Source organism: Erithacus rubecula (genome assembly GCF_903797595.1).
Source record: "Erithacus rubecula genome assembly, chromosome: 5".
In the NCBI taxonomy this organism is placed as follows: Eukaryota; Metazoa; Chordata; class Aves; order Passeriformes; family Muscicapidae; genus Erithacus; species Erithacus rubecula.
Genome location: NC_136687.1, coordinates 22,106,584 through 22,134,498, shown reverse-complemented (window position 1 = coordinate 22,134,498; position 27,915 = coordinate 22,106,584). Strand labels below are relative to the sequence as shown.

Here is a 27,915-nt window from a genome sequence, read left to right as displayed (position 1 = left end):
TCTCCCTCCAGGCATTGGCGCGGCCGCCTGTCAATCAGGCCGGCGCCCCGCCGCGCCGGGGCTCCGCCGTGCCGCTGAGACGAGCCGAGCGGCGGTAGACACAGCCCGGAGCGGGGCCGCGCCGCGCCGCGCCGGGGGAGGCGGCGGAGGATGGAGGAGGAGATGCAGCCGGCGGAGGAGGGGCCCAGCACCCCCAAAATCTACAAGCAGCGGGGTCCCTACAGCGTCCTGAAGACCTTCCCCGGGAAGCGGGCGGCGCTGGCCAAGCGCTACGAGAGACCCACCATGGTGGAGGTGCCCCGCGGGCGCGGAGCGGGGCAGCCCTTCCCGCACGCCGCCGAGCCGCTGCCCTACGCCCCGCACGGCCCTTTCCCCGGCGCGCCCGCCCGCCCCGCCGCTGCCCCCGCCGCTGCCCAGGGCCACCCGCGCCCGCCGCCGCCGGCCCCGAGCTCCGCGGGCCGCTACGGCCCCTGCCCGCCCGCGGCGGGGGGCGGCGGCGCGGAGCTGAGCGCAGGTACCGCAACTCCACTGTCTCCTCCGCGCAACTTCGCGGGGCACTTTGCAGCGGGCGGGAGCGGATGGGGCTGCGGGAGCGGATGGGGCTGCGGGCCGCCCCCCACACGCGCACCCCTCTCCGTGCGGCCGGCGAAGGGCGCGATGCCCGCGGCTCCCCGCGCTCGGGGCTGGCGGCGAGGGGGACGGGCCGGGCGGTGCGTCCGGCGGGCGGCAGCGCTGAAGTTCCCGGGCGGGCGGGGCCGCTGCCGAGCTGGGTGGGCAGGGGTCGAGGTGCGCAGGGGTCGCGGCGGCGGGGCTGTGCCGCCGGGGCTGTGCCGGCAGCCCGCAGGACTGGCCGGGCAGCGGCTCCGGCCGGTGCGCACCTGCGGGAGAGGAGGAGGAGGAGGGAGCCGCCGCTGCTGCCGCTGCCGGGGCGGACGGGGGAGCCCAGCTCCGCTCAGCCCCGCTCAGCCCCGGCGGGGAGGGCGGCAGGCTGGGGCCGGCTACCGGAGGAGCTGCTGGTAATGGAGAGGCTGCTGATGGAGAGGTGGTGATTTTAACAGAAAGAAAATAGATCGGCTGCTTGCCTGCACCGTTTTCGTAAGATGCAGTGACAAACAGGAGATCAAATTTTTTTTTTTTTTCTTTAAAGGTGTAAGATACCGAGATGCTGAACGTGTATCTTTCCTCTAGTGATGGCTTGGAGTTAAAAACCACGTAGATCTTGATATGCAACCTAAATTTGGCATCAGGAAATGGGAAATTGCATCTTTAAGCAGAGTACAATCAAAAATGAATTACAATAAATCCTATATAATTGCATAGGTCATTCTCTTTAATGAGATTTTATTAACCTGACTGTCAAGCTTTTGAGTCAGGCAGATATTTTATCTTCTTCAACTGATAAAAGTGTCAGCTATAAACCACCATATAAATATTCATAAATCTACACATCTGTGGCAGCCTATCAGCATCATTCTTTTGGACATTAAAAGCATTCTAATTACTTTCTGTCTAGCAGAGCTGAAATGCTGCCTGTTATAGTATGTGCTTGGCAGGCATGATTGCTTTTGTTTGCCATCACAAATAGCAGCATCCTATTTTATATACTGATGGTCCAGAATATATTCAGGGTTTGACTGAACAGGATGAATATTATGAAGCACCATCTGGTTTTGATAACATCGGGTATATTAACTCATCTGTTAATTTTTGACACATCATTGATTTATTTATTTAGAAAAATTGGATCCTGTTTTGGTATGTTGCTGTTTGCCTTTGTAACAAATGTGATGACATTTCCTTACTAAACAGGGAGATACGCTACTTAATAGGATATATGGCTGTGTTTTAATGCCTGTTTTTGCTCAGAAGTAGCCTTGTACTGGATGAATTTAGCTTGTCTTGTTACAAATAATTAAAGTACTTACCAAAAAAGTTTAACACTTGAATAGATTAGCCAGGGAATTCACATCTCTGGGGCATGGTTCTGTGATCTGTGCAGAAGGTCATCTTTCTTCATGAAATTGCTTCTTATAGGAAATGCCCAAATGGTGGTATTTAAGTATTCTTTGTGGCCCACAATCAACACACTGATGATAAATGTGACACCTGCATTTCTTTACAGAAGCAGATTACGCCATGGAAAATATTCAGCTGTCTGGTAGATGATGTATGAGGCCATATTCACAGCAAAGCCCTCTGGGCTTTGATGAGCAGAAGTTTGGACTTTCCTTTTCCTGAGTAGGTTGTGCTAACCAGGCACTAGAGCAGGCTTCAGAACTTGTCTTTGACTTAGTTTTGTGCTAAAGAGATCATGAAGGAGCTGCCATTTCTCCACCAAAGTTCTTTGAAGTCCCTGTGCCTTCAGCTGCCCATCCAGGCTTTCCTTTAGGTTCCAGTATGGGTCCCAGCTTACCCTTTGCTCAGTTTTAAGTGCCAAGAGAAACAGAGCAGGAGAAAACAAACTAGAAACTTGCTACAATGTGTGTACAAGTGGTATTTTGGACATTTATTACCAGAGGCTGAGTTGTTACCAGAGGTGACCCGAGGTTGGTAAGGGCACTGGAGCACCTCTCTATGAAGACAGGCTGAGAAAGTAGGGGCTGTTCAGCCTGGGTCAGAGAAGGCTGAGTGGAGACCTCCTAGCAGCCTTCCAGTGTCTTAGGAGAGCCCACAGGGAAGCTGTGGAGGGACTCTTCAAGAGGAACTGAAGTGACAGGACAAGGAGTAGTGGGTTCAAACTGAAAGATGGGATGTTTTGGTTAGATATTCAGAAAAAAAAAATTACTATGAGGTACTGGAACAGGCTGCCCAGAGAAGCTGTGGATGCCCTATCCCTGACAGTGTTTAAGGCCAGGTTGGATGGGTCTTTGGGTAACCTGGTCTAGTGGAAGGTATCTGCCCACAGCTGGGGGTTTGGAACTAGATGAACTTTAAGGTCCTTTCAAACCCAAAACACTCTGTGGTTCTATAAAGCAATAGGCAAAGTTTAGATCTCCTGGGTGTTTTCATCCAGAGGTTTGCTGAGCTATGTGCCCATCCTTCCTGCTTGGTGATGGAGTAACACCATGCACCTTGTTCTTGGGAGCTGTAGCACCACTCAGATGAGCAGGAAGCTAGTTGGAACCCCAGTGCTGTATGTATGTGATGAAGTCCCGTTGTCCAGAGGCTTGAAGGTCCTCTTAGCTGATGTGTGAGCCAATTTAATAGCACAGGTTGTCTCTGAGGAAGTGGAGCTGGGGTTTGCCCCTGGACAGTGAAAGCATCTGCAGGTTCTCCGTGCACAGCTGCCCTGTACTTTGGCTGGCACTGGTCTCTGGGCTCCCACAGCAGCAAGGGGACAGGCCCAGAACACCTCTTAGCCAGAGGTTCATCTAAAGTGTTGGAGAGAGGGACAGATCCTCCTCTTAGTAGGTGTCCTCTGCATGTGCATGCTCCACAAGACACTCATCCCTGATGTGTACAGTTTTCCCACTTAGTTTATCCAGCACTTGGCAGCTGCTTACTTGAGTAAAGGTTGGAGTGCTGTAGGGCAGTTTTGTAGAGGCAGCCACTTCCTAAGTTCAGTTTCAGAGATATCCCTCTTTTTGCTGATACCTCTTCACTTGTGCAGGCAACAGTGAGCAAACAGTGAGTAAAACACCACTCCTGGGATGCCTAACTCTGTGCCAGCAACCTAAACACTTAATGCAGTTGATTCTTAAACTTCAGGCATGACATTTCTGGCCCCTTGGGATTCACAGCTCCAAGTTTGTTTTTCAAAGTGGGCATCTCAAATGGAGTCATGACTAAAAATGCTTCCATATTTTTGCAGCTTTTTGTAATGGTTGGAAATCTTCCATAGTGTAACCAGATTTTCCCTCAGTTGCTGTCTAAGAGACCACTCTCACCTCCAGATTCCAGCAGAATTGTAGGAAGAAGGACTAGGGAAAGGAGGAAAAGCAGGAATTCTCCACCCAGTGCTTTGGTGAAGAAACATCTAGCTCGAGATCTCATCATGCAAGGAAAGATCCTGTATAAGAAATGTCATTTTACAATGAGAAATGTGAAGCTGCACTGCAACACAGTCCTTCTCTCTCTTCTAGAGGTTACTCTGACTGCTGTTGCTGCTGTGAGCCACACAGGTGGATTTATTCAAAGCACCAGCAGATACCCATTCTCTTCTCTAAAACATCAATTCTTCATTAACCTGTCCAGATTCTTTTCCTGGTATGAAAATAATGTGTATCTCTGGTAGTATGTACACTGAACACAGTCCATGATCCACCAAAGAAAGTTCTTTTCCTTGGGAAAGCATGATGTAGACCTTACAGTGCAGCTTACAATTTAGGGTAGGCTTTCATGGAAAGCAGAGGCAGAAGAACAGAGCTGGTAACACCTATCAGCAGTGCCAAAACATGGCATATTTAAAATGACCAGTTAATAAAGCTCTTTTATGCCTGGAGAGTAAAACAGTTTGTTCTGTGAATAGCAAAGGTGAAGATCAGTTTTTTGAAATCACAAGCCCTCATCTGGAAGTAGATCTTTCAGATAAATACTAAGATGGCCAGACACTTGTAGTCTTAATCCACTGCACTATCTAAATGATTTTCATGAAAGATGCCCAAGAAAACCTAGGAGATGTTAAATGCTCTCAATTTTGTGACCTAAGCACAGATGTTTACAGCAGGGTTGTATATAAAAATATACTGACAAAGTCTATATGCTTGGTTAAATGCCAGTTTGAGGGGTACAAGGCTGCTGCCCCAGGATCTCAATTAATAAAGATATTATAATAAACAAACCAAGAAATACAAATAATCAGGTGAGAGGGCTGAGTCACTGCAAGGTGAAGAGTGAGATGATTGAAATTGCTAAGGAATGTGAACGTCACAATCTTGCTGAAAATTAAATACCAATGAATACATTCCCTGCAGGGAAGAATGTATGGTATTCAGACCCACTCAGTACTTAAAAAGATGAAAAAAGATGACTTTTTAAACCAGCTGCCCAAGAATACAAAGGAAACTATGGATAAAGCCACAACCTGAATCCAGAGCCACTGAGACCCAGCACAATGCTTATTAATAAGGCTGTCTGATCTCAAAGTATTGAAAAGATCCTTAGGTGTTGGAAAAGCTGGAGTTGTATCTGCCAAATTTTCCAGACATCTTGTCTGATGCAGTGGTGTAAGTTATCAGATTCAGTTTCAGACGTTTGCTCATACTAAACCCTGTTTTCAGTCTGGCAGTTGAATAGCTAAGAACCTCCCCTGAAAAGATGAAAAGATGAATGCTGTATCTGGGAGCTGGTACCTGATTTACCATATGATAGTGTGTTCTGGCTGCTTGCAGGCTCAAACAATCTAGTTAGGAATACTTATGCTTTTAGCAATTTAATCCTGTTCTCTTAGCACTTTATGGGTCTTATCCAGCAAGTCCACCTCCAGGCAAATGTGTAGTTAAAGTCAATAGAAGTTCTGTAAGCCTAAAGACTCTGGGGTCTGAGACATTAGAATTACATGGTTAGTGAGCAAGGTAATAAGGAAAAGGAATATCACAATAAGACTTTATTAAACTGCTTACACTGTTTTAGTCCAGTGCAGTGGTTTCAACAGAATCCTACTTTCATAGAAAATACATATATTATATTAAATCAATTAAGAATCATAGATGGGTGTTTATTCAGTAGTAATCACATAAAAACAACTTTTTGTCATTCCTTAAGTGATTAGACATTGCACAGTGCTTGCATTTCTAATTATAGTCTGTAAAAGCTGAAATCACAGTTTCTACAATATATGCTAAATGGGTAAGATCTTTTTTTCTCCATCATAAGAAATAACTGTGGTTATCATTCTCATTTAGGGTTGTTCAGACTGTGGGTGTGTGCACCATTACTGGTGTAGAAGTCTCTTCAAAGCAGAGCCTACTTCAGGACAGAGATAGATTTATCCAGAATATGTGCTGAGAGCATCTCTCACTATTGCTGTGCAGCAGTACCCAGAAAAACAAAGATTTGTGCACCTCTGGGTTAGCCTTTCCAACAAGCCCTGCTTTGTCATGGCTCATTTTTGTATCTTTGAGTATGGGTTGAAGTTAAGAAAAAAAATCAGTAATTGCTGCTATTGTGCCTTTGTAGTAGATCTGATGCTGAAAATTAATCAATAATATCATTTCTGTATAAAATTTCTGTTCCATTTTAAACCATTATCACAGTGAATGTGCCTAATGCATTACATTTTAAAACTAATAATTAATTTAATATTTACTGATATTAATGTGTATTTTGGTATTCTTCAAAATTAGTGATTTGAATGTCAGGTTACTTTTTGCTGTTTTTAAAATGAACCATAATATTAGAGTAACATCTCTTATAAGAGTCTAATCCCTTTTCAGTTATTTCATTCATATCTTGTCCCCATGCAACAAGGATATGCAAAGAATACGTAACTGTTTTGTGAACAAGGACAATAATGATTAAAATACAAACAGTATAGACGACTTCAGGTCTGGAATCAGATTATAGGATTAAAATGAATGAAAAAACCATTCTGTAGTAGGATTGCAAAGCTACAGTCAATATCCTGTAATAATTTTAAAGGGGAAATGTGAAAAGAAGGCAAAGGAAGCACATCTTGGGGTTGTTAGTGATGCCTGAATTTCTTGATTTCCTTTTGGTTTATCAGGTCTATCTGGAAAGCTGCCATGTCACCAGGATAGTGTTCTTTTAATTCATATTACATCTGCTGTGTTATTTTGCAGTTGCATTGATTGTAAGGGTTAAAGACAGCTGCCCCTAGGTTCATGTAGCAAAAGAGAAGGAGAGGCAGTGGGTAATGGGTGCCACAGAGCACCTGGCACCTTGCACAGGGCGCAGCAGTGCCTGTGCATTTCTGCCCTTTGGAGATCATAGTGTGGACAGAGGGTGTTGCATAATGCTTTGGATCAAAGCTGTGTTGTAGAAATCTGCCCTCCCTAGTCAGAACTCGCCTGCAGGGGTGTGATACAGCTCTTAAACACAGGAGGCTGATGGTGAGGATGCTTGAAGTGGTCTTAGGGCCACTCCAGTCCTTCCCATGGGCAATCCCTGCATGTCCCAGGCAGCTCATGACCCTGCACTTGGGCTTGGGCTTGCTCTGCCCACCTCAGGTTCCTGTTCTTTCAGTTAAGTCCCCAGGAGATCACATCCTTGGGTTTTGTGCCAGGGAGCTCTCCTGGCTGCACTGAGACTGAAAGTATTTGTATGCTGCTTCAGCCCTGCCCTCTTTGCAGAGATCTGGAGGATGGTACAAATGCAAATCAGTGTTGTTTCAAATATTCTTCAGGCCAGCTGTACTGACCTCAGTGTAAAGTAGATTTTCCACCAGACAGTGTTTCCTCTTGACGAAATGCTGTGAAAAGTGTCACCTCTTAAAGGCCTGAATTCTGAACATTTCTGTTCTTTATGTATTATGGGTGTGATGAGGCTACTGATGAAGCTGTGGTAAATGAAGGTCTGGGGTGCTTAGTCTCATGTATCTGTAGCAGCTTGTCTTTTCAAAAGTAAATGTGTTTGTCACTTTCTAAAAGTCAAGCCTGCCTGAGAAGTGCTCTCCAAAATTGGCAGCACTTTAATCCACCAGTCTTTTTTTCTTATGCAAAATGCTTGTTACATCTGTTTAGATACCTAGAGGAACTTAGCTTTGAATAAGGTAAAAAAAAAAAAAAAAAAAGAAATTAAAAGGCACTATTTTTACTGGGGAGCTTAACAGGTCATATCATAAATATTTTGGTCATTTTCTGTCCAGGTCCAGGAAGTGTTACAGCAGCTTGAGCTGTACATGAGACCCTGCAGAAATGAGCCATCCTGCTCTGTAGGTTTATCTTGTAGCTACTCTTGCTCCCTGAGACATTCCACCTCCTGCCATGAGAGGCAGAGCTGACTTGGTGCAGCATGGCATCCCTCTCCTGCTTCCAGAGCTGAGCTGCTGTCTCCAGAAACTGCTGCACAGCCCTATGTAGAGTTTCCTGATTGTGTGCAGAGCATCTTGAACTCTGCTCTCCACTGTGCTCTACTGGGCTGCCCATAAAACTGTAGGATGCCTTTGCTTGATTTAAGTAGAGGGGTTTGTGCTTATCACTCTGGACATACCTGGAACCTAGAGCAACAGGAATAGAAGCCAAATCATAGAATTCAGGGTCAGCTGTATGGAGTGTCCTGTGCCCAATATCAAACAAGTGCATCAAAGACAAAAAGGAGAAAAAACTAAGCTTGGAAAACTTGTTGGAGAGAAGCTGGGCATAGGACAAAGATATGGTGCAAAGTCCTACAAATATGTATACAGATAATGCCCTCCAGCAGCTTGAAATAGGCTTTCAGGGCAGTACTTACTTGAACTTGTAACAAATTGAATGTAATTTGTATTTTCTTCCCCATTTTCCTGACTTAATCCCTCTGAAAGATGTCAGTAAGCAGTGTCTATCATCACAATGCATTTCTGATTAACAGCAAGGGCACAAGGGCACTCTCAAAATAGAAACAGAGTCAGGATTGTTTTAAATCACAGTGTTGCAGAAGTATTAAAGCAGAAGCCATAATTTTAATGTGTTCAGAAATAAAATGCATGCTACTGTAAACAGTTGTGTACATTCATCTAGCTGCTACTGCCTGCCATAACCTTTTGCATTAGGTTTCTGTGATTCATCTTTTCTTTTGTTGCAGAGAGTCGAATGATTCTGGATGCCTTTGCTCAACAGTGCAGCCGGGTTCTAAGTCTCTTAAATTGTGGTGGAAAACTACTGGACAGCAATCACTCTCAGTCCATGATTTCTTGTATAAAGCAGGAAAACCCAAATTATAGTGAAAGACAAGACCAATGTCAGCTTGGGAAAATGGTCCATAGTCAGACATCAGACATTTTAGACATAGAGATGCAGTATATGCAAAAGAAACAACAAACCTCAGCCTTTCTGAGAGTTTTTACTGATTCCCTTCAGAACTATTTGCTTTCTGGGAGCTTCCCTTCTCAGAACACCTCATCAATAAATGATTTTAGCCATTTGGCAGATGTGGATCCACTTTCAGCCTCTCCAGTACACACTTTAGGTGGATGGACATCTCCAGCAACGTCGGAATCTCACGGTCATCCATCGTCTTCTACACTTCCAGAGGAGGAAGAGGAGGAAGAGGAAGAAGGTTACTGCCCTCGGTGTCAAGAGCTAGAGCAGGAGGTAATTTCATTGCAACAAGAAAATGAAGAACTTCGTAGAAAGTTGGAGAGCATTCCAGGTAAATAATCTCCTGCCATGTAATGTTTGCCATTCAGTGATAAAAATAGTGTGGGTAATAGATTATTTCAAGTTCTAGTAATTTTTAAAGGTTGCAGTCATAGTAATCAAACACTGGAATTTGTCTCCAGCCAAAATTCCTATAGCTGTGCCCATTGGAAAATTACCTGCTGATACTCATCTCTGTGAATATTGAGTCATACACTAGTAAGGTGTGTTCAGGTGGGGATGTACTCGTGTACTTGTAATCCCAAATTTCAATATCATGTGGTTTGTCATAGCAATTTTAAACATATGCTTTTATAACTCTATATCTGTCTTGTTCTTTAAGTGTTATTGCAGCCTATGAACCTAATTCCCTTTTGGACCTCCTTTTTTTGGTTACTTAAGGAAACTATTCAAAGTTGCATCCATAGTTTTACCTGAAATAATTTTGGCTTTTACCTTGAACAGTTTCTCTTAAATTGCTGCTAGCTTTGTAAGAAGCATTAATACATTTCTCTTCCCATTGATCTTCAAATCTCAAAAAAACAAAAACACAAACAAACAAAAACTTTTCCAGTTCAGCAATACCTAGAAGCCACTGAGAAAGAAATCAAATAGGAACCTCTTCTGTGAAAAGCTTCTCTTGCTCTTTAAACAAGGTGAGCCAAGATACTTGAAGAGAGGTATGGGATAAGAACAAAGTATCTTGGACCTGTATTTTCTAAACTTTCAGCACAGGCAAAAATATGCCTCAAATAGTAATACTAAAAGCTAATTGCAATTTAGCAAAGAAAGAAGCATATGATGCACTTTTGACATGTATAAACACTAGGGAACTGCACCTTTTTTACCTGAATTTGAAGTGCTATGGGTAGATCCATGGAAAGTTAATTGAACTGATCTCTGATTTGGAGAAAAACATGTATAGTACTGCATGAGCTGCAAGAGGGAAAATCTTCAAAGATGTTAACTATGCAGAAAGGATGAAAGCAGCCACCAACTACTGCCCATCATGTAGAGGCAGTTGCAAAATCTGAGCAAAATGCAAACAGTAGTCTTCATAATTCTTCTCACCAGCTATCAGGGATGTACTATGCATTATTTATATCACATCATGTTTTTCTTCTGTGCATTGGTCCATAGGGATAGTGTCAAATCCCATAAGCAGCATTGTTCAAAGAAAACCCAAAATTTACAGTAAGTCTGTCACCCCTCCCAAAAATATAGTTACCATAACTCATGCTCTCTCACTGGTTTCAGCAGTGGTTGGTACATCATCTGGTTCTGCACGACAAAGGAAATTGTGTGGACTTCAACTCCTGTTGAGTCCTACCTTCAGGTGTAAGACCAGAAATGATCCTGTAGGGTCTGTAATCTGACTGCAGCTGTCATTCAGTCACCTGTACTGAACACAGTAACTTTTTTTGGCTTTCACTAAAGCATAACTTGTATTTGACTCAAGTAGTATTTCAGAAGGCCTCCAGTCTCTGGTGAGCAGTGGCTGTATCTCTTACCTGATACTTGGTTCTAGTGCTTAATTACACTAGAACCAAGTGAAAGTATGTGCCTTGTTCCCTGCCTGTCTACCTGGAATCAGCTTTTAGCCACTGACTTTTATGCTTTGCTCCACTGAGTGAAGTGCTCTATAGGTCTTGGTACTTCTTCTGATTGAAGGTACTTACAGACTGAATTTCCATTTTAAATAAATGAAGCAAACAGTACTGTTTGAAACTCCTCAAATTACTTGAATCCTTATTTGCAGTTTTTTTCTCCCTTCTAACTTGAAACTGCTAACTTCTTTAAAATCTGGGCTCTGGAAATGCATGCAATATGTTCCTGTGAGCCTGATCAAAGGTGAATAGACTCTTCTCTTGCACCCATGGTTTCCCTGGCGGATTGTGCAGCTGAGCTTCTCCTTCTGTGCACATTTCTTCCTAGAAGTACACACTTTGTATTTGTGTTCGTGTACTAAGTGTTCCAGATTGCTCTGACTGTCCTGCTTGCCCACTGTCTGCTGATTTGTTCATTTCCATATCATTCAAAATTTTTCTAATTGCTTTTAAATTCACTTTGTGGGACTGGTTAGAAATGTTGAACAGTATTGAAGGTGCTGTTAGTCCTTGTTGGGCCTTTCTAGAAACGTCTATTAATGATGATTCCTGCAATGACAAATACTGGAGATGTCAGTGGTGAGTTCCTAACATATATATACAGTCTAGTCTGTGTTACTACTTTTGCAATCAGCTAACTCATGGTAGTTATTTCCATTCTCTTCAGGAGTGTAGGTATTTTATATAGTTCAGCCCAACTTTTTAAGCAAATCTATATGCCTATCATAGAATGACAATCAGTTGGTCTGGCAAGATCTACTTTCCATAAGACCATTTTGACTGGAATTAATTATATTCATATTCTTCAGTTCTTTGTCATTTGAATGCCATTGTGATTGCCTGTATTTTGCTAGGATTAATGCTGGGTTAAGCAGCAAGTATTTACCTGTGTCGTCATAGTTACCCTTCATCTCCCTTTAAAAGTGATAAACATGCATAATCATAGTCATATTACACCCTCCAGGAGTCATGAAACTCCTTGTTAACAGTGTACCAAAGGAAGCTGACAAACGTCAGAATTGTGCAAGGAGGTAGGACTTCATCTGCCCATATAAAATAATCATCAGATACATCTGCTACTTTCTGGTGACATATTCAAGTACATCTGAAATGACCCATGTATTTGGAGAAGTGTTAAGAGGCACAGAAGCTCCCTCAGATTTTGCTACATGGTAGGACAAAGATCCTCAGGCAATCTCACAGCCACCACTGAGCAAAGTTAATCAAAAATCAACTAAAGGCAATGTCTAATTATTTTTGTCTCTAGTGTTCATTTTGCTCCTGTGAGCTTCTACTACTGAAAAGGCTAGCAGAAACTTTTCAGTGACTTGAGAAATGCCCAGCTCTACATGTAAACAGGAGCTTGTTTCTATGCCTTTTTGTGGGTTTTTTTTTTTGCCCAGCAATGTGGAGTTCTTTTTGACTCTGTCGGGTAATTCTCTAATAAGCAAAGTAGCTAATAGTTAAAAAGGTTATTTATTACAAAGCACATCTTATTACAAAGCACATCAGTCTCAACAGTCACAGACAAGCCATGGCAAAAAGCAATGGCAGAGCAGCTAGTAATAAGCAATAAGTGAATGGCTAGAAGCCCTGGCAAAAGCCAATAGCTAAAAGCAACAACTCCCTGTACATACTCTTATATAGCATTTTTCCAGCAAGCTAAGATGCAAGCTCAGACCTTTAACCTATTAGATCTTTAACCTATTAGAATTTTAGTTTCATAGCACACCAGGTTACATATAGACTATGCATAGAATCTATCGTGTTCCATCTAAGATATGTAAGCAATATTCTTACTATAACTCTGTTGTGTCTAAGCACTGTCTACAACTGTGGTCTTGGAGCCTCTACTGAAGATATCAGTATGTTTGCAACCTTCACTAGAACACTCATTGCTATTGTGGCATTTGAAACCTTTTACCTACTAAAAACATCAGAACTCACTCTAAGACTTATTCAATCCCTGCACTCTGATTTCTTTCTGAAGAATTCAGAGAGACCCCTAACTCACTGACCCAACACATCAAGATGTTGCATGCCTCAGGAGGGAGGCAGAAAGCCCTCTGCAGTGTCAGTGTAGTCTGCCACCATCTGTCACATCAAAGTAGTCTCAGAGCACAGACTTTCTTCCCTGCACGTTCATGCACATCGTGCAGGTCATCTGATGAGGAGAGGTGATGAGTGAGGTGGAGAGGCAGCCAAGGCCACAGCTAGGTGGGAGTGAAGGTTACCACACTGTCTCCATCCAGCCTCTGAAAGAGCAGGGTTTTCTATGTAGTGGTTTCTCCTGTCATCCTTGTGGGATGCAGCTGTTCCAGAGGCTGGCAGGGACCCTGTGGGGTGGTGGCACTGTCACCATGCCCTCCCCACAGTCACCAAGGCTCCCACTAGCAACTCTACCAGCAGGATGTGAAAGCACCAACCCCTCCCTTCTGCTGTATAATATGAATCATTTTATCCTTCTCCTGAAATACTTTGCATTTCTTTTTTTTGCTTTCCATATGCAAAAGCCCATTTAAAATCCATGAGAGTTTGCAATCTAAAAATAGTTGCTGCTATACATCTCTGCCTCTAGCTTTGCAAAGCAAGGCTCACAAAGAGACTACCAGGAAAAGAGTGTTTCCTCTGCAGATGTAAAGGCAGTGACACTGTTTTCTTTTTTAACAAATATTATAGAGGACATATCCTCTTGTAGCTTTTGGATGCAGAAAATAAGATTTTTCCATTTTCAGGACTCTGCCCTGTTGCTGTAGAAGCCCTGCAGTTCTGTAGGATCTTTTTGCCTGTAGCCTAGCATCACTTTTTGGCAGATCACCTCTGGAGAGGAACTATTACATGGATAAAATATCCCATATGTTTTGGTTGCTGGATGGGTAGATTTTTTTTCTCAAAAAACTCCCTTTGATTTGACTGAAACAATACTTAAATTTGTGTGAAAGCTTAATTGTTACAACTGTAGAATAAATGAAGAACAATTCATTTATCAGTGCTTAGGGTTTAAAGCAGTGTAACTTCTTTCAACTTGTCCTGCTTCCCCAATTTATTTTTTTTAAGAGCAAAATATTAGCCAAACATTTTCAGTTTTCTATTCAACTGAACAGAATAAAAACATTTTCATTCAGTGTGTTATCTTCTCTTCTTTTGAAAAATAATTAAAGTTTAGGTAATTCCTGGAAGGAGTTTGGCAAACTTATCATTGGCTCTTTAAGGTTTTGGGAGCATTAAGAACAAAACAAAATAATCCATCCACATGAAGAGAAAAGTCTCTTAGTTTCTTTTCTCTGTATAGAAATTACTGTGGCTGTGATACTTTCCCAGTAGTGAATGTAAAGACATATTTGTGGAGCTTTGCACAAGATGTGGATTTTAATAGTGAAGACATTAAACAGTTCTTCATTATTATCAGCATGATTTTCTCACACTTTTTTACCTGAAAGGGAGAAAATATTTCCAGGTGATTAAAGTAAAGGTCTACAATCATGAGGTAGGGTTTGCCTCCTGGTGCTCCCAGCTTTGCTGCATGGTTTAGGATAAACCAGCCTGAAAGTAGTGAAAAGGTACAAATTAGTAAGTAAATGAAGCAGTGTGTGATAAATACAATGATTATTCTTAGTTTGTTAGCCCAGCAGCAAAGAATAGCCCAGCACTCCAGCAAATAGCAGAGGGATGGGGAAGGAAAATCCCCTCAAATGTTGGGTCCTGGTCGCCTATAGGGACTGCATTCATGGTGGCTGGAAGTAGCCAAAGCAAAGTGAGATTTGCAGGTAGAGTTAAAATCAATGTAATTGAAAAAGTCAGACCAGTTTTCCAGGAGGTGTTGTATGCCCAAGGCTTGACTCTTCTTCCTGACTATTGGATGATCTAATAAAAGATATTACTTTTCCCTACAAATCCTGTCTCCTTTATACTTTCAGAGCCTCATGTTCCAAAGAACCTACCTCAGCCACAGTACAGATAAAGCAGCCACCAAGGGTTATGATGAACACTTTTTCATGTCCTTTTTTTTTGTCCTTTTTCTTGATGTTCACATTTAACCACTTCTTTGGTTTCCCTTGATGTTCTGGATGTTTTGGTCTGATCTGTGGCCTTGTTCTGCTGTTCAGCTTCAAAGTGTGAAGTTACTGTGAGAAGAGAGAGCCTCGAGCACGGTCAGCCAGTGTTTGGCACAAGAGCCCCTTTGAATTTGTGCACAGCTTTGCTTGCTGCTGGGGGTGACAGCTTTGCTAAACCAGCCTGAGTACAGAAACTTACTGAAACATGTAATTGCAGCAGACCAGGGCTTGCTTTGTCTGTTTTCTCTCTGTTTCTGGATACAAACCCACAAAAATTTGGGAGATCAGGTTTCTCAGTCTGTTGAGAAACTGGAGCCGCTGGGAGTTTTGTGGAGAGCTCAGCCTGTCAAGGATGAGCTCCCAGGTCTCAGCTTTGGTTTGGCCTTTGCAAGTAAACATTTAGTTTTTAGTGAAACAAACTGCTGTCCCTTCTTGCAGGAGACTTCTTGGTTTCCCTGTTAGTTACCAGCAGTAGAAACGTGTAGTAGAGGGGTTTACAGAGGATGTCCCTTCTAAAGGGAAGACTTCACTGCTGAATGGGATCACAAGAAGAAGCTCCTGCTAATGAGTAGAAGTGAGAGAGCACAGACAAAAATAAAAGTCACAAGAGTATGTGGCAGCATCACTTAAATGAGATGCACAGCTGCCTTGTTTTACCTCTTTTAATCTGTTGTTTATGCAGAGGTGTACATCCCAGGGGTATATGGGAGGGGAACATTCTTTTTTCTGGAAGAAATCTATTGCAAAACAAAATTAAAAGTACAGTGGCTTTTCAGATGCAGATTTATAGAAATTGAATTATTTGCCTGGAAAACACAGCTGAGAGGGATTTTTAAAGCAATGGGATATTTGCTTTAATTATTCTCCCTTCCCTGTTTTCAGCTGGCATGTAGGTCAGTTTAGGAAATCTTTAACACCCTCCTACACAGTGTCAATTCTTTTGATTTCTGCTGTATGCTTTCACTACAAATGGGTGCCGGTTTTATTTTACCATCTAGTCACAAATATCCAATTCTGCAGGGTCTTGAGCACTGAGTTTCTCCCCTATCTCTCCTTGCCCCTTGCTTTTTTTTAAGCTCATCACACCCTTGCCTTCATGGACCATCCATGCAGTTTTGTTGGCTTTTGGCTGACTGTTGAAATTAATGACCGTAGGATGTAAAATAATCCAAGCCACGCACACTTGTCCAAATCTCAGGCAGCAAAGGCATCTCCATTAATGTTATAAGAAATTCACAGAGCCCTGTGGTTCGTCAGCACGTTCCCTATCATTTGTTACATCTTTTTGACAGTCCAGCATCAATTTAGAAATGCCCTGCAATGAGCTGGGAGGGAAGCATCGCCCAAGGTCGAGTGAAGGAGGACACAGTGCAGTGCTGAGCCAGTCTCAGCTCACAGCTGCTGGCCTGAGTGGGGTGGGTGTAGGTGTACACCCTTCCCAATTCTCCTCCTCACTGGTGAGTCAGGGCTAAATGGTCTTGAGTGCCAAGGGACTCACCTTCTGCAGAGCAGCAAGAGGAATACTGGCCAGTGTCAGCTACAGAGCACAAAATCTACTAATGAGCAGAAGAACCAGAATTCTTACTGTCTGTTTATGGGGCTGAGGCCACTGCACAGAGACAGGAGCCAAACTGGGAGTGAGCCATCCCTGCTCACTGGGAGTGTCTGATGCTGCAGGAGAGGTTGGAGATTGACTTTATTTACCTTGGAGATGTGCTGTGTTTACAGCCTGAGCATCTCTTCACAGTGCTGTGCTTTGGCAATATAAACAGCCCTGGAATGTTTTACACAGGAGGCTGCATTTTTGGGAGGAAAAATGAGAGTTCTCGTTAATGACAGATACCAATGTAAGTGATTGTGTCCCAGTAACATTTATAATGAGCAAAACCCCGGCTCAAACCAATAGTGTTTTTGGTTCTTCATGGTAATTTGCAGACAATTATTGGAGGCATAAGTTTAAAAAGAAAGAAATAGAGAGGGTGGTAATTGGGAAACATTAAAAAAATGTTACTGAAGGCCTCAAAAGACTGTCTAGGAGGAAAAGTATAATGTTGGTTATAAAACCAACCAGTTTAGAGAGAAAATAAAGGAACAGTTAGAAATATAACAAATAGATTTGATGGGAAGTTAATGGTGATGTGTAAAAAGCAGTTGGATCCGTGGTAAATTAATAATTACAATTAAATCTGGAGCAGTGTCTAGAGAAGTCTTCCTTCCCTTGGCAAAATAAAGGAAAAATATGACATCCTAACAACAGTATTGCACCATTATCAGATGGAAATAGATTTTATCAATAATACAGAATACTTCTGTTCTGGTACTTGTGAAGGGTAATATGATGCAGCCACTCCAATATAATGATGATGGTAAGCAGGTAGAAATATTTTCCATTTCCATCCTAACTCTGGGTGTTATCACACATTCATCAGCAGCTTCATGTGGGACTGCAGCCTCAGCTGCTTCCCTGTGCTGGGACAGCTGAAGAGCAGTAGCTGCTGAAACACCCCAGCTTTTCACCCCTAAGTGCACATCAGCTTATTACCAAAAGCTCTAGGCAGCTGCTACCAAAGGGTCATGTTTTCAAAACCATGAGGTTTGGACAACTCACTTCAGGAGCTAAACCAAACATGAAAAAGACAATTTTTCTTTATGCTTTGTAATATTTTGGATGCTTCTGAAGACAGAAAGATGGAAATAGTATCTGATTTTTTTTTTTTTTTAAAGACATGAGATGTCCTGGATGGTGGTGGTTTTATTGGCCTGATCTTGAGCCCAGACAAACTTATTGCACAGCTGATGCCAGCTTCAATTAATAGAGTGCTAAACCAGAATAATGGCCTTAGTACCAGGCAACATCTTGCCAAATTATGGTTTTGATGAGATGAAAAGTTTGGTTGATGAGTATTGCAGATATTCAGGGTGTTACGTAACATTATATTACAAAACATGATTTAAAAATACAAATATATTTGTATTCAGAAAATTTGGGAAAACTACCATGATGCAGTTGAATTTCTGGAGGGATTTTTTTTTTTTTTTTTGTGAAACCGTTCACAGCCCATGTTTTTAACTCTTTAATACCTGACACAGGGACTTTCTGCCTGGGTATTGATGCACAGCATGGCCAAAAACCCACACTCCTCAGCTGTACAGACATGTGAGTAGGTGTAGGGACTCTGCTTTCAGCAGGAGCCCAGCACCTCTGGAAGGTCACTGCTGGACTTAGCAGACAGAAGAGGGAGAAATTACCATTAAGTATGTAACATGAGGCATTTTCCATTTATTTTCCAAAAATTTTGTAAACCCCAGTTTGAAATAAGGTTTATGTTCCTGTGGGTAGAAACTGCATCACTGGGAGATCACTGCTTGAGTTCTGCTGTGTTTCACCCACTGATGCTGTCTGTTGCAAGGAGGATTTAGTCCAGGGAGTTGCTGTGCTGTGTGGCAGCTCAGGGTGAGAGATCATAGCCTGGATTTTGTCATTGCATGACCACCACAGTTCAACTATTTATCAGAAATTAGGATTCTCTGTGAAGAAAGCTGTGACAAGCTGTGCTGAATAAGCACTTGTTACAACATACAGATACCTAGAATAACACAAAGTCTTAAACTTGGATCAATAGCAGCAAATACCTGCTCACCTCCTACATGTGTTAACATCTTAGCAGAGCAGCCTTCCCTGGCACACCAGATTCCCTGTTTCCCCCTCCTCCTTGCCCTTAGCAAAGACCTTGCCTGTTCATTCTCTGCAGGCCAGTTTACTTTGCCATCTGCAGTGTCAGGTCTGAGATGCTGGCACTTCAGAAAGCAAAGGCTGTGGAAACTTCTTCCCTAGTGGGCAGGAAAATACTGCCTCCCCACAGGCTTTCTGCTAAATCATAACTGAGTTATCTCAATGTTGGTATCTCTCCCACTCCTTACAGTAAGAACAAATCCCTCCTGGTGATGTCCTGATAGTGGGTACCTACATAAGCATGCAGAGTATCAGCCCTTGAGACTGTGATCTTGTTAACCCTGTAGAGACCACATCACAGATAAACAAAATAAATAAACTAGTAGACTTAAAGAATTATTCATCTTCTCAGCTGGGACCCCCAGGCTCTTACAAAGTTACCTTTCCTGAAGGGTTTGGAGGAAACAGTTCTCAGCAAAGAGAATATCTGCAGAGCCATTAGAGGGATGCAGCAGCAGCACCAAAGCTTTGGCTCCACCTCGTACTGCCCTCTTTGTGGTTTCTTCTAGGATTCAGTTAATATGGCAGCCCAAAAAGTCTGGATTTGCAAGTAGCACCTGGCTGAGGTTATTTGTACCAACAGCAAACTCTGTGTCATGGCTTTAAAGTCAGAAGTGATCAGCATCCTCCAGTCACTACAATGATAAAAAAATCATACAATGTTGTGCTCAAAACATTACTGCTTTTGGGGGGATATAAGTTTTTATAGGCTTTAGACTGCTTTTAATACTTTCATGTTTCTCACTGGTAATGAGAAGGCATTTTAGCAGCAGCACAGAGTTAAAGTAGAGCTGTACTTCATCTGCAGTTGTCTTCTCCCTTGAGCCCCATCCCCTTGGAAGAACATAGGTACACACTTCCTTGGATAGCCTGCAGTGAGATTACTTAGTGTGTGAAAAAACAGAAGCAGGAGTAAATACACTGGTGGGTTGTCTTTACAGAGAAGTCAATGTGGGGTGCAATAACACAGGAATTTATTCATCATATCAGGCTCTTTTCATGACTTCTGTATGCAGACTGCTGGATGTAGCTCCTCTTATCCCACAGTGAAGGGTCTGTTTTGCACAGGGTAATGTTGTTCTGCACCCTGTCTGCTAGACAGGGGCAGAGTAGCTGTTTAGTGTGAAGCCAAGGAAAGAGGGCAAAATACCATAAGTCCTACCTTCAGACATTCTCAGGTATTTCAGTGCTTGCTTTCAGATTGCCAGCTTAAGACAAAGCTCAAAACACCATATTTTCAGGTGTGAAGAAATAATAAAATGCCAAAAAATAGTAATTAAAAAAAATCTTCTGAGTTATGAGCTGAAGCTATGGTTAAATCTGAATACTTTATAAAAACCACCCATACAAAATGTGAGTCATAAGGTACCTCAAAAATTATACTTATTTAGTCTTGCACAAGTCATTGTAATGTTGGATTAATATCTGTTTAATTCTCCTATGCTGTTTCAAGCTCAGGAGAAAAGAGCTGCATTTCAAAAATACTCCATAGTTAATCAGGGATGTGGCAACATCTGCTTAAGAGAGACCCATAATTGAATCATCTCTAATTAACCTATCACCTCAACAGAAGGGAATAGGATGTTGGTACCACTACTGAAATGGATGAGGGTGATGGGAATGGAAAGGGGGGAGGATGAGAGCAAAGGGAAGTAAAACAATTTGCTAACACCTCATTTTGTGACAAATTTGGGAGGAGGGAGAGAGTAGAAATTAAAGTATACAAGATACTGAATCTCTTTAGTATATTTAATCAGATTGTATGTAGTTTGAAAAACATATGAACATATTTGCATGTTAATCAATGCATTGTTAAGGTCCAATAAATGTTTTCTCCTTTGTATGGTTTGGGATTTTTACAGTATTTACAGGGGTTTTTTTTCTTATTATCATTATTGCTGACCTTATTTGTATTGTAGTAATTATAATTTCAAGCTCAGGAAAAAACCCTTTGAAAACTAGTGGGCAGAAAATAAAAGTAATTTCAGAGATCTCAGTATAAAAAATGCAATATTTGTACATTTATTAAATGAAATATCTGCACAAATCAAAATGAGAAGTATTTCCTATTTGAAGTAAATCTCACAGGCATAGAAATGCTTAAATTAATATTGTTCTTCTATTTTTTTGCTTTATAGCTAATATACAGTAATTGCAATTTGTTTTCCTGCAGTGCCCTGCCAGACAGTTTTAGATTATTTGAAGACTGTTCTTCAGCATCACAACCAGCTTATGGTACCACAGCCAACAGACCATCCAACCGAGGTAGTGTACAGTGAGAACAAGCTGCATCTCTTTATGCTTGATAATTCATGACAAAAAAAAATTATAAAGCAGTAACATCTAGTAGTAAAAAATAGATTAAAAACTGAAATTCCAAGTACAGTAATCCCCAAATGGAGGAAACACATTATTAGTATAATCTAGGATTGCTTTACTGAGCAGCACCTAACTGCAGGCCAGGTGTGCTTGTCTTGCTTTGTGTAGTTTTTCTCTCTTTCTTCAGAAACACATTTATGGGTAGGGTTAGCCTGGTGACAGCTGTAGCTGGGTGACTGAGAGTGGCTGCAGCAGTTCAGGGTGTGCATCACTTTGCTCCTCCATTCACTTTTATCCTGTACAAATTGATATATGCATATTTATATTTATCACTAACTGTTATCATTCAAGTATATTCCAAGGATTAATTTTCCTTTTTTGAATGCTCTTTTGCTTAACTAAAATTTTCAAGTACTGTAAAAACTGAGGCTGTTCTGTAATGTCTCACAAGAAAGAGCTTGTCATAATGTGAGAAATTTTTTTATTCAATTAAACACACAGATATTAATCTTTTATTCATAAATTTTATAATGTACAAATACAAGCAGAGATACATTTGTATTTTGGTTCTTCTATCAGAGTCTGCTTATTTCATTTCTGGGAGGTTTTATGTTTGTTTTAGTTTAATGTCTGCTGGACACACTAAACCACATCATATATTTTCTGAGAATGTTTTGCCCAGAAGTGCTTTACTTTCCAAGGAAGCAATGAAAGTGTATCTGTAGCAGGAATCCAGTAATTGTTGAACAGAATAGCATAACACTACATCATGCCTTGGAGAAGAATGAGGAAAAATATCCTACATTTCAGGGGGAACAAGAGAGAAGTGTGATAAAATTGAGGCTGAGGAGTTAGACAAAATTTATTACCCTTTCCTCAGTTAATAGCAATGTGAGCTCTCATGAAATCTAGATGCTGGGCCTTTCTGCACCCTCTTTTCATCAGTGCTGTGTATATAAACCCAGAATAGCTTCTAGGATAGCTTGCTGCTTAGCAAAGCCACACATGAGCATCTATCCTCAGTGCACATGAGCAAGCCTGGAGCCTTCCCCTGTGCCATTATGGGCTTGCCCTGCACAAGCCAGGCCTGACAGGGCTTAAAATCCAGACAGTACCTACAGTTACCTTTGCTGTGTATCAGTAAGAATGGTCATTACTTCACTAAAGGGTTTCTTAAATAGGAGAAAAATAGGTTTCAAAATCTAAGGTAGGAAAATAATTGACTTTATATAAAAGGGATGTGAAGCTAGCTGCTGAAAAAAATTAAGTACCAGCATGAGGATCACATGGTCCTTTGAACTGATGTAGTGGAACAAGCCAAGGGAGTTCTCATGCCAGCTCCCCCTGGGTCAGAATGGTCACAATTATTCAGCATAAGAGTATATTACCTCCAAAGAGCTCTCCATGCTGCCCCTCTGCTCTTCTCCTTCCCCAGCTCCTTCACAGTTTTGGAAGAGGACAAGGAGCTGAACTGGATGTTATATATAATACATATATATAAAATGTTCTTCCATGGCAGAGCTCTTCAGGTTTATTACTGGCCTCCCAGGGGTCCATGTACTGGGCAGAAACTAAAGCAGCTGCCTGTGTCATGAATGGAGGGGCAGGAACTGACCCTGACCTGTTTGCAGTGACATGAGGAGATAATGAAGTGCAAAGATAAAGCCCCAAATTGTTATAGGGCTAGGCTATAGGTAAAGGATTTTCTCTTGGGGGTTACAAGCTTGAATTTACAGCTACAGGGGAGTGAGTGAAGTGTTGAGGTGTTTGGCAGGGAGTGGCCCTTCAGACAGACAGAGCCCATCTCCTCTTACACTTTGGCTTCCTTTGCAGCAGTTTGGTTTGTCCATAGCTGTCTTTGCCAGCAGCTTGAAGCAAACAAGCAGCAGACAGTCACACAGGCTGAGCTCCAGTGATGCCAACCCCACTGGGAGGTGGTGTGACTCTAGATCATGCAGATTATCTGATAATAATCTCAGCATTTATCTCAGATAAATTCAATCTTCCATATATTTACTAAACTTGCAAAAGAACTGAAAGCAAATACCTGAGGAAAAACTTCAAAGATGCTCTCAGGCTGTCTCCCAAGATGCTATAATAAATATATGAAAGAAGGCAAGGGAAGTCCTTAAAATAGTTTTCAGATGCCAAAGGTCTGGAAGTGAGAACTTTACAGCAGTTGCCTACAAGTGCAGCACATGGCTGAGCATCTAGCTCTGGCTCATTGCAAGCTTCTGTTTAACCAAGGGCCACACAAAGAGTTCACTAACTGGGCATCCAGGTTTATGTGTCTTGATATAGAGGTGCAGCTGTAACAATGAATGAGTCTTTAGGAGGGTGTGGTTTGGGTTTTTACTGTGTACTTCAATTATTTCAAGTGTATTAACAGTAGCATCTTACATTAATTGGGTAATCCTGAACTATAGCATTTTACAGGCAACAAGAATTAAATACAATTTAAGTACAATTGACTTAAGAAGGCTTATAAATGTGTGTGGATTACAGGAATCCCCATAATTAGTCCCACAGCATTCATTTAATGTTTGAATTTTGAAGCACACAAATTATGAAGGTTAAATGCAAAATTTCTTTCCAGCTGACACAGTGGCATTTCTTTAAAGCTATAATTTGAGTTAATACAGCATTCATTAATAATAATGGAGCTTTTAGTTTTCATCATTCCTTTATTTATTTTCTTTACGTTTTCCACAGTAACATAATTGCTGTCAAGTTTCAGGTGTGTTCTACAGAAAGTAATATATTTATTATAAAAATAGACCAAAAGAGTCACCTCTGAAGGAACCTATCAGCTGTGATGATGTGATCCATTTGATCATGTTCTTCAAAGACCCTTTTTATGCATTTTACCCTATTAAGAAGAAACATTACACTTAAATAGCATGCCCAGTTGCTGATTCTTAACTCATTTTAGCCTGCTTGTGAAAGTGGAAATTATCAATTGCTATACCTCTCAAAACATATTCATTGTACCTCACCCAATCTGAGTTCTAGAAAATGGAAATGTAATTTTAGCAGCACTCACTGTCTGTAAGAGCAATCGCGTGTTCACTTTGGGTTGTGTTTCACAGATAGTTAAAAACATATCTTTTATTGCAGCTGACATCTTCACTTATTTGCCTTGTAAAATAAGCAACGGAAATATTTCACTTTTTCAGGGGAGTAAGCAGTTGCTGAACAACTACCCTGTCTACATCACTAGTAAACAGTGGGATGAGGCTGTAAATTCCTCCAAGAAAGATGGACGGCGGCTCCTTCGCTATCTCATCAGATTTGTTTTCACAACCGATGAGCTTAAGTACTCATGCGGCCTTGGAAAAAGGAAAAGGTCAGTGCAGTCAGGAGAGACAGGTCCTGAAAGACGTCCTCTGGATCCAGTTAAAGTAACATGTCTCAGAGGTACTGCATCTTTTCGCTCAGTGTCCACCATATGTGATCTCATTTCACCACATTGGCTCTGGCTCAGTAGAAGCGTTTGGCTGGCAGTTGCAGAACTAGAAGGGGTTTCACAGGCAGGTGACAAGCACCCAGAAACCCTCCACTTTCTTTTCATACATACATACAAAGTATGTATGTATGTATGTATAATTTATGTGTTTTGGGTGGTTTTGAGGCCTCTTTTTTAAGAGGGGACCCCAAATGCAAGGGCACATGACACTAATGCACTTTAAAAAGCAGTGAAGCAAAACCAGGCATTGCTGATTACTCTGTTTTATAATGAACTCAGGTCATTGTTAACACCATTACACAGCAAACAAACCAAAAGAATAATTATTCTAATATCTAGTAAGGATATGATGCACAAGAACACAGTGCCTCACTGGGATTAGAAGCTGAGTTTCACAGTAGGTTTGAAAACATGTTCTAGGGTCAAGAACATCTCCAGGCTAATTACAAAGTGTACATAAGCATGTTGTTAAGAATTTAACTTATTTTTTGGCATACTGATGTAACATTGCCTGAAAATGTTAGGGAACAACTTTTCCCCCATGTAGCCTGTAAAGGAGGTGGAGGTTTGCAAGAATTTCACAGTTGTCAGAGAGTGAGGATATTGCACAGAAAAGGTACAGACTGAAAAGAATGTTGTGTACTTTGGTTTCCTAAAATTGTTTGAAAAGGCTGGTAGCAAGCTTTACAATAAAACATATGAAAAAGGAGTTTTGAAAGCCAAAGTAACATTATGTTTTTAGTTTCAACATTTACATTGTATAAATGCATATGCTTATTATTTCTTCAATTAACTCATAGTTAACTTTATAGTATTTTTCAAGCACATACATGAAATTTTGGTTGAACTAACCTCAAGAATGTTGCACTAATCAATGCAATGTAAAAAGCTGTATTGTGGTCAGTCAGTGATAAAAATACCTTCACTCATTCAGCTGGAGTCCAAAGTGGCTATACACATCAGATATATGGGCTTCTTCCCATTTAGGGCAGAAGAATCTGACAAGGCTAAGTAGGTTAGGGTACATTGATGTAACCAGGTAATGAACTCAGATTTTACATACAGACAAATTAGGAAAACAAGCTCTTTTTGCACTACAAAATGATCTCTTAAGCTGCTGTATGAGACCCTACCAGAGCTCTATCTGAGCTAAATGGAAGGGCCAGTCCATTGCACACCGTGCTGCAGAGGTCTAGAGAGAGATTCAGGGGCCCAGAAGTTCTCCTGGAAAATGAAGGCTGGATACAAGCACTTGAGCATTTAGAAAGTTACTTTAAGTATCACCTAATAATCTATGCACAAGCACAGTGTTGATACCCTTTTCTTCCCCTTTCTCTCACCTGCCTCCCAAGACTAATAGAAGATTGACCTGTACATGGAATTTTGCTTGTGGACACTCTTCTCTGAGGTCCTGGACACACAGAATATGGGGAGCACTCCTTGGGAGAAGGAGAAAGGGTATTTTCTTTAATTTTCAGAAGTTGGAAGAGGAAGTCAGAGCATGCAGTATGTACTGACCAGCTAGAAAAGCAGAGGAGACAGCTCTCTCCCTTTGGGCTTTCATGTGTAGGTGGGAACTTGACAACTTTCTCCAGTGCTGAGAGTTGGCCACTAGCTCCTACTCATTTACAAGCCAAGGTAACAAGTGTCTGACTAATTCTCAACCCAGCTAATTATCCCTTTCCACCATAGCAGGGAGTGCAAATTGGTTCTCTATCTGCACTCAGTTTAAATATATACATAAACATTTTTAATATACTCCTACAACTGACTGGTGTTTGGAACCAATTTTAAGACATCCTGGCTTGCTTAAATTATAGCATTACTTCTTTACATGGTAACCATTTCTCTGAGAAAAAGACAAGTGTGTGGGGGCACATGTGAACATAACTAGGTAGGAATTACTGTTGCCTGTGTGGATTTCCAGGGAAATGAATTTAAAACAGAGATTGCTATCTCTTTTGCAGACACACTGCTGGAGGAGCTATGCAAAAATCACATCCTAATTGTCCAACAGATGAGATACCTTGCAGGCACAGAAACTTGTGTAAAAGCACAGCATTCCCTGCCTAGAGATGTGGTGACAGTAATGAAGTTACCTTACAACACTTATTGTGCAGTTGGCCTGTCAACAGTAGAAAATAGAATTTAAAAATATCCTGGGACACACAATTCTGCATGAGAGAATAACTAATGTTACAGAATAAATAAGCAGCTCTGTTTCAATATCAGGTACAGTGCATCCAGTATTTCTAATAAGATGCCCTCACATTTAAAATCATGTTTGGATGTTTCAAAGTCCAGATACACCTATTTGAGCAATGTCTAGCAGTCACAGCTCCAGAATTGGCAGGGCACCTTCTGCAAGTCTAGCATATAGGATGTCAAAGAATCTGAAACATAAATTATAAAGAATGTAATCATCACATACAAATAGCTGTATGTGGCAGCACCAGCTATACAAATAACTAATACATGCAGTACAATTCATTTTCTCCTGCATTGAAAAGTATTGCAAGGCTCCTCAAATCAGCCCTCTGATCTCATTTAGCTGTTCCTAAACCCAAGTCAGTCTCTGAAAAAATAGGTGTAAAATACAGGGAGATGAAAATAGCAGAACTTAAAAAGGAAAGCTATCCCAAAGAGACAAGAGCACCAAAATGAAATAATGGCAGTGACATTTTCCAGCAGGCTGGGGGCCCCTGCAGGTTGCAGGTGCTGAAGGTGCCAGCAGAGGGAGGTCAGAAGGAGCCAACAGCAGTCACCTTGAGGTACAGATACCAACAGGCTTCTAATGGGATATGTGCTGGCTCAATGTCCTTATCTGTCCTTAGCTTCCACACGTGTTGCACATGCTGAATCACAGCCTTCACTTCAGATTAGTTCTTTGTGCACAAGAAGGGATTTTATATCCAGGTCCCATGAGTCACGTAGGTAGCTCAGTAAAACATCATACACTGCATGTGGAGAGACACACTTGTGCAGAAACGAAACAATCCAGGTGGCATTATCATGGCATCCCCCATAAGGCTCTACTGCTGCTGAAGTGGAGCAGCAATACCTCCTCCCTTATTTCCCTGAGCTTCTGAGCCCTGGGCAGCAGCAGGCGCTGCAGACACGCTGCACTTTACCCTTGTGTTCTCCCGCAGAGTTCATTAGGATGCACTGCACGTCCAACCCGGAGTGGTGGATGCCCTCGGAGGAGCAGATCAACAAGGTGTTCAGCGACGCGGTGGGGCACGCGCGCCAGGGCCGCGCCGTGGGCACCTTCCTGCACAACGGGCACTCGTGCTGCGAGGGCGCCGAGCACCCGCACGACGAGCTCTATGGCAGGGGGCTGCCGGACGCGCCCGCGGACTGACGGCACAGACTGCCCAGCCTGCTGCCCCCCGCCGCCATCGGGAGCCCAAAGCATGCTCGGACACACCCTGCATTTCAGCTCTCCCTCCTACCCTATCCCAGTTAACAGAGAGAATTCCATTTCCAGACCTGCTTTATGGGA

General features: G+C 41.9%; 1 protein-coding gene across 3 annotated transcripts; it reads left to right on the top strand.

Moving 5' to 3' along the window:
• Positions 1-2: 2 nt before the first annotated feature.
• BEND4 (BEN domain containing 4) lies at positions 3-27,703 on the top strand. Of its 3 annotated transcripts, none has more exons than XM_079306916.1 (5): positions 3-514; positions 8,680-9,246; positions 20,802-20,893; positions 24,124-24,293; positions 27,563-27,703. In XM_079306916.1, the coding sequence occupies exons 1-5, from the start codon at positions 151-153 to the stop codon at positions 27,570-27,572; spliced, it is 1,203 nt and encodes a 400-aa protein (XP_079163042.1). In that variant the 5' UTR covers positions 3-150; the 3' UTR covers positions 27,573-27,703. The 3 variants fall into 3 exon arrangements, with proteins under 3 accessions (XP_079163042.1, XP_079163041.1, XP_079163040.1); XM_079306915.1 differs by lacking the exon at positions 27,563-27,703 and adding an exon at positions 26,381-27,468; XM_079306914.1 differs by lacking the exon at positions 27,563-27,703 and having other exon boundaries at positions 24,124-27,468.
• The last annotated feature ends 212 nt before the right edge of the window (positions 27,704-27,915 follow it).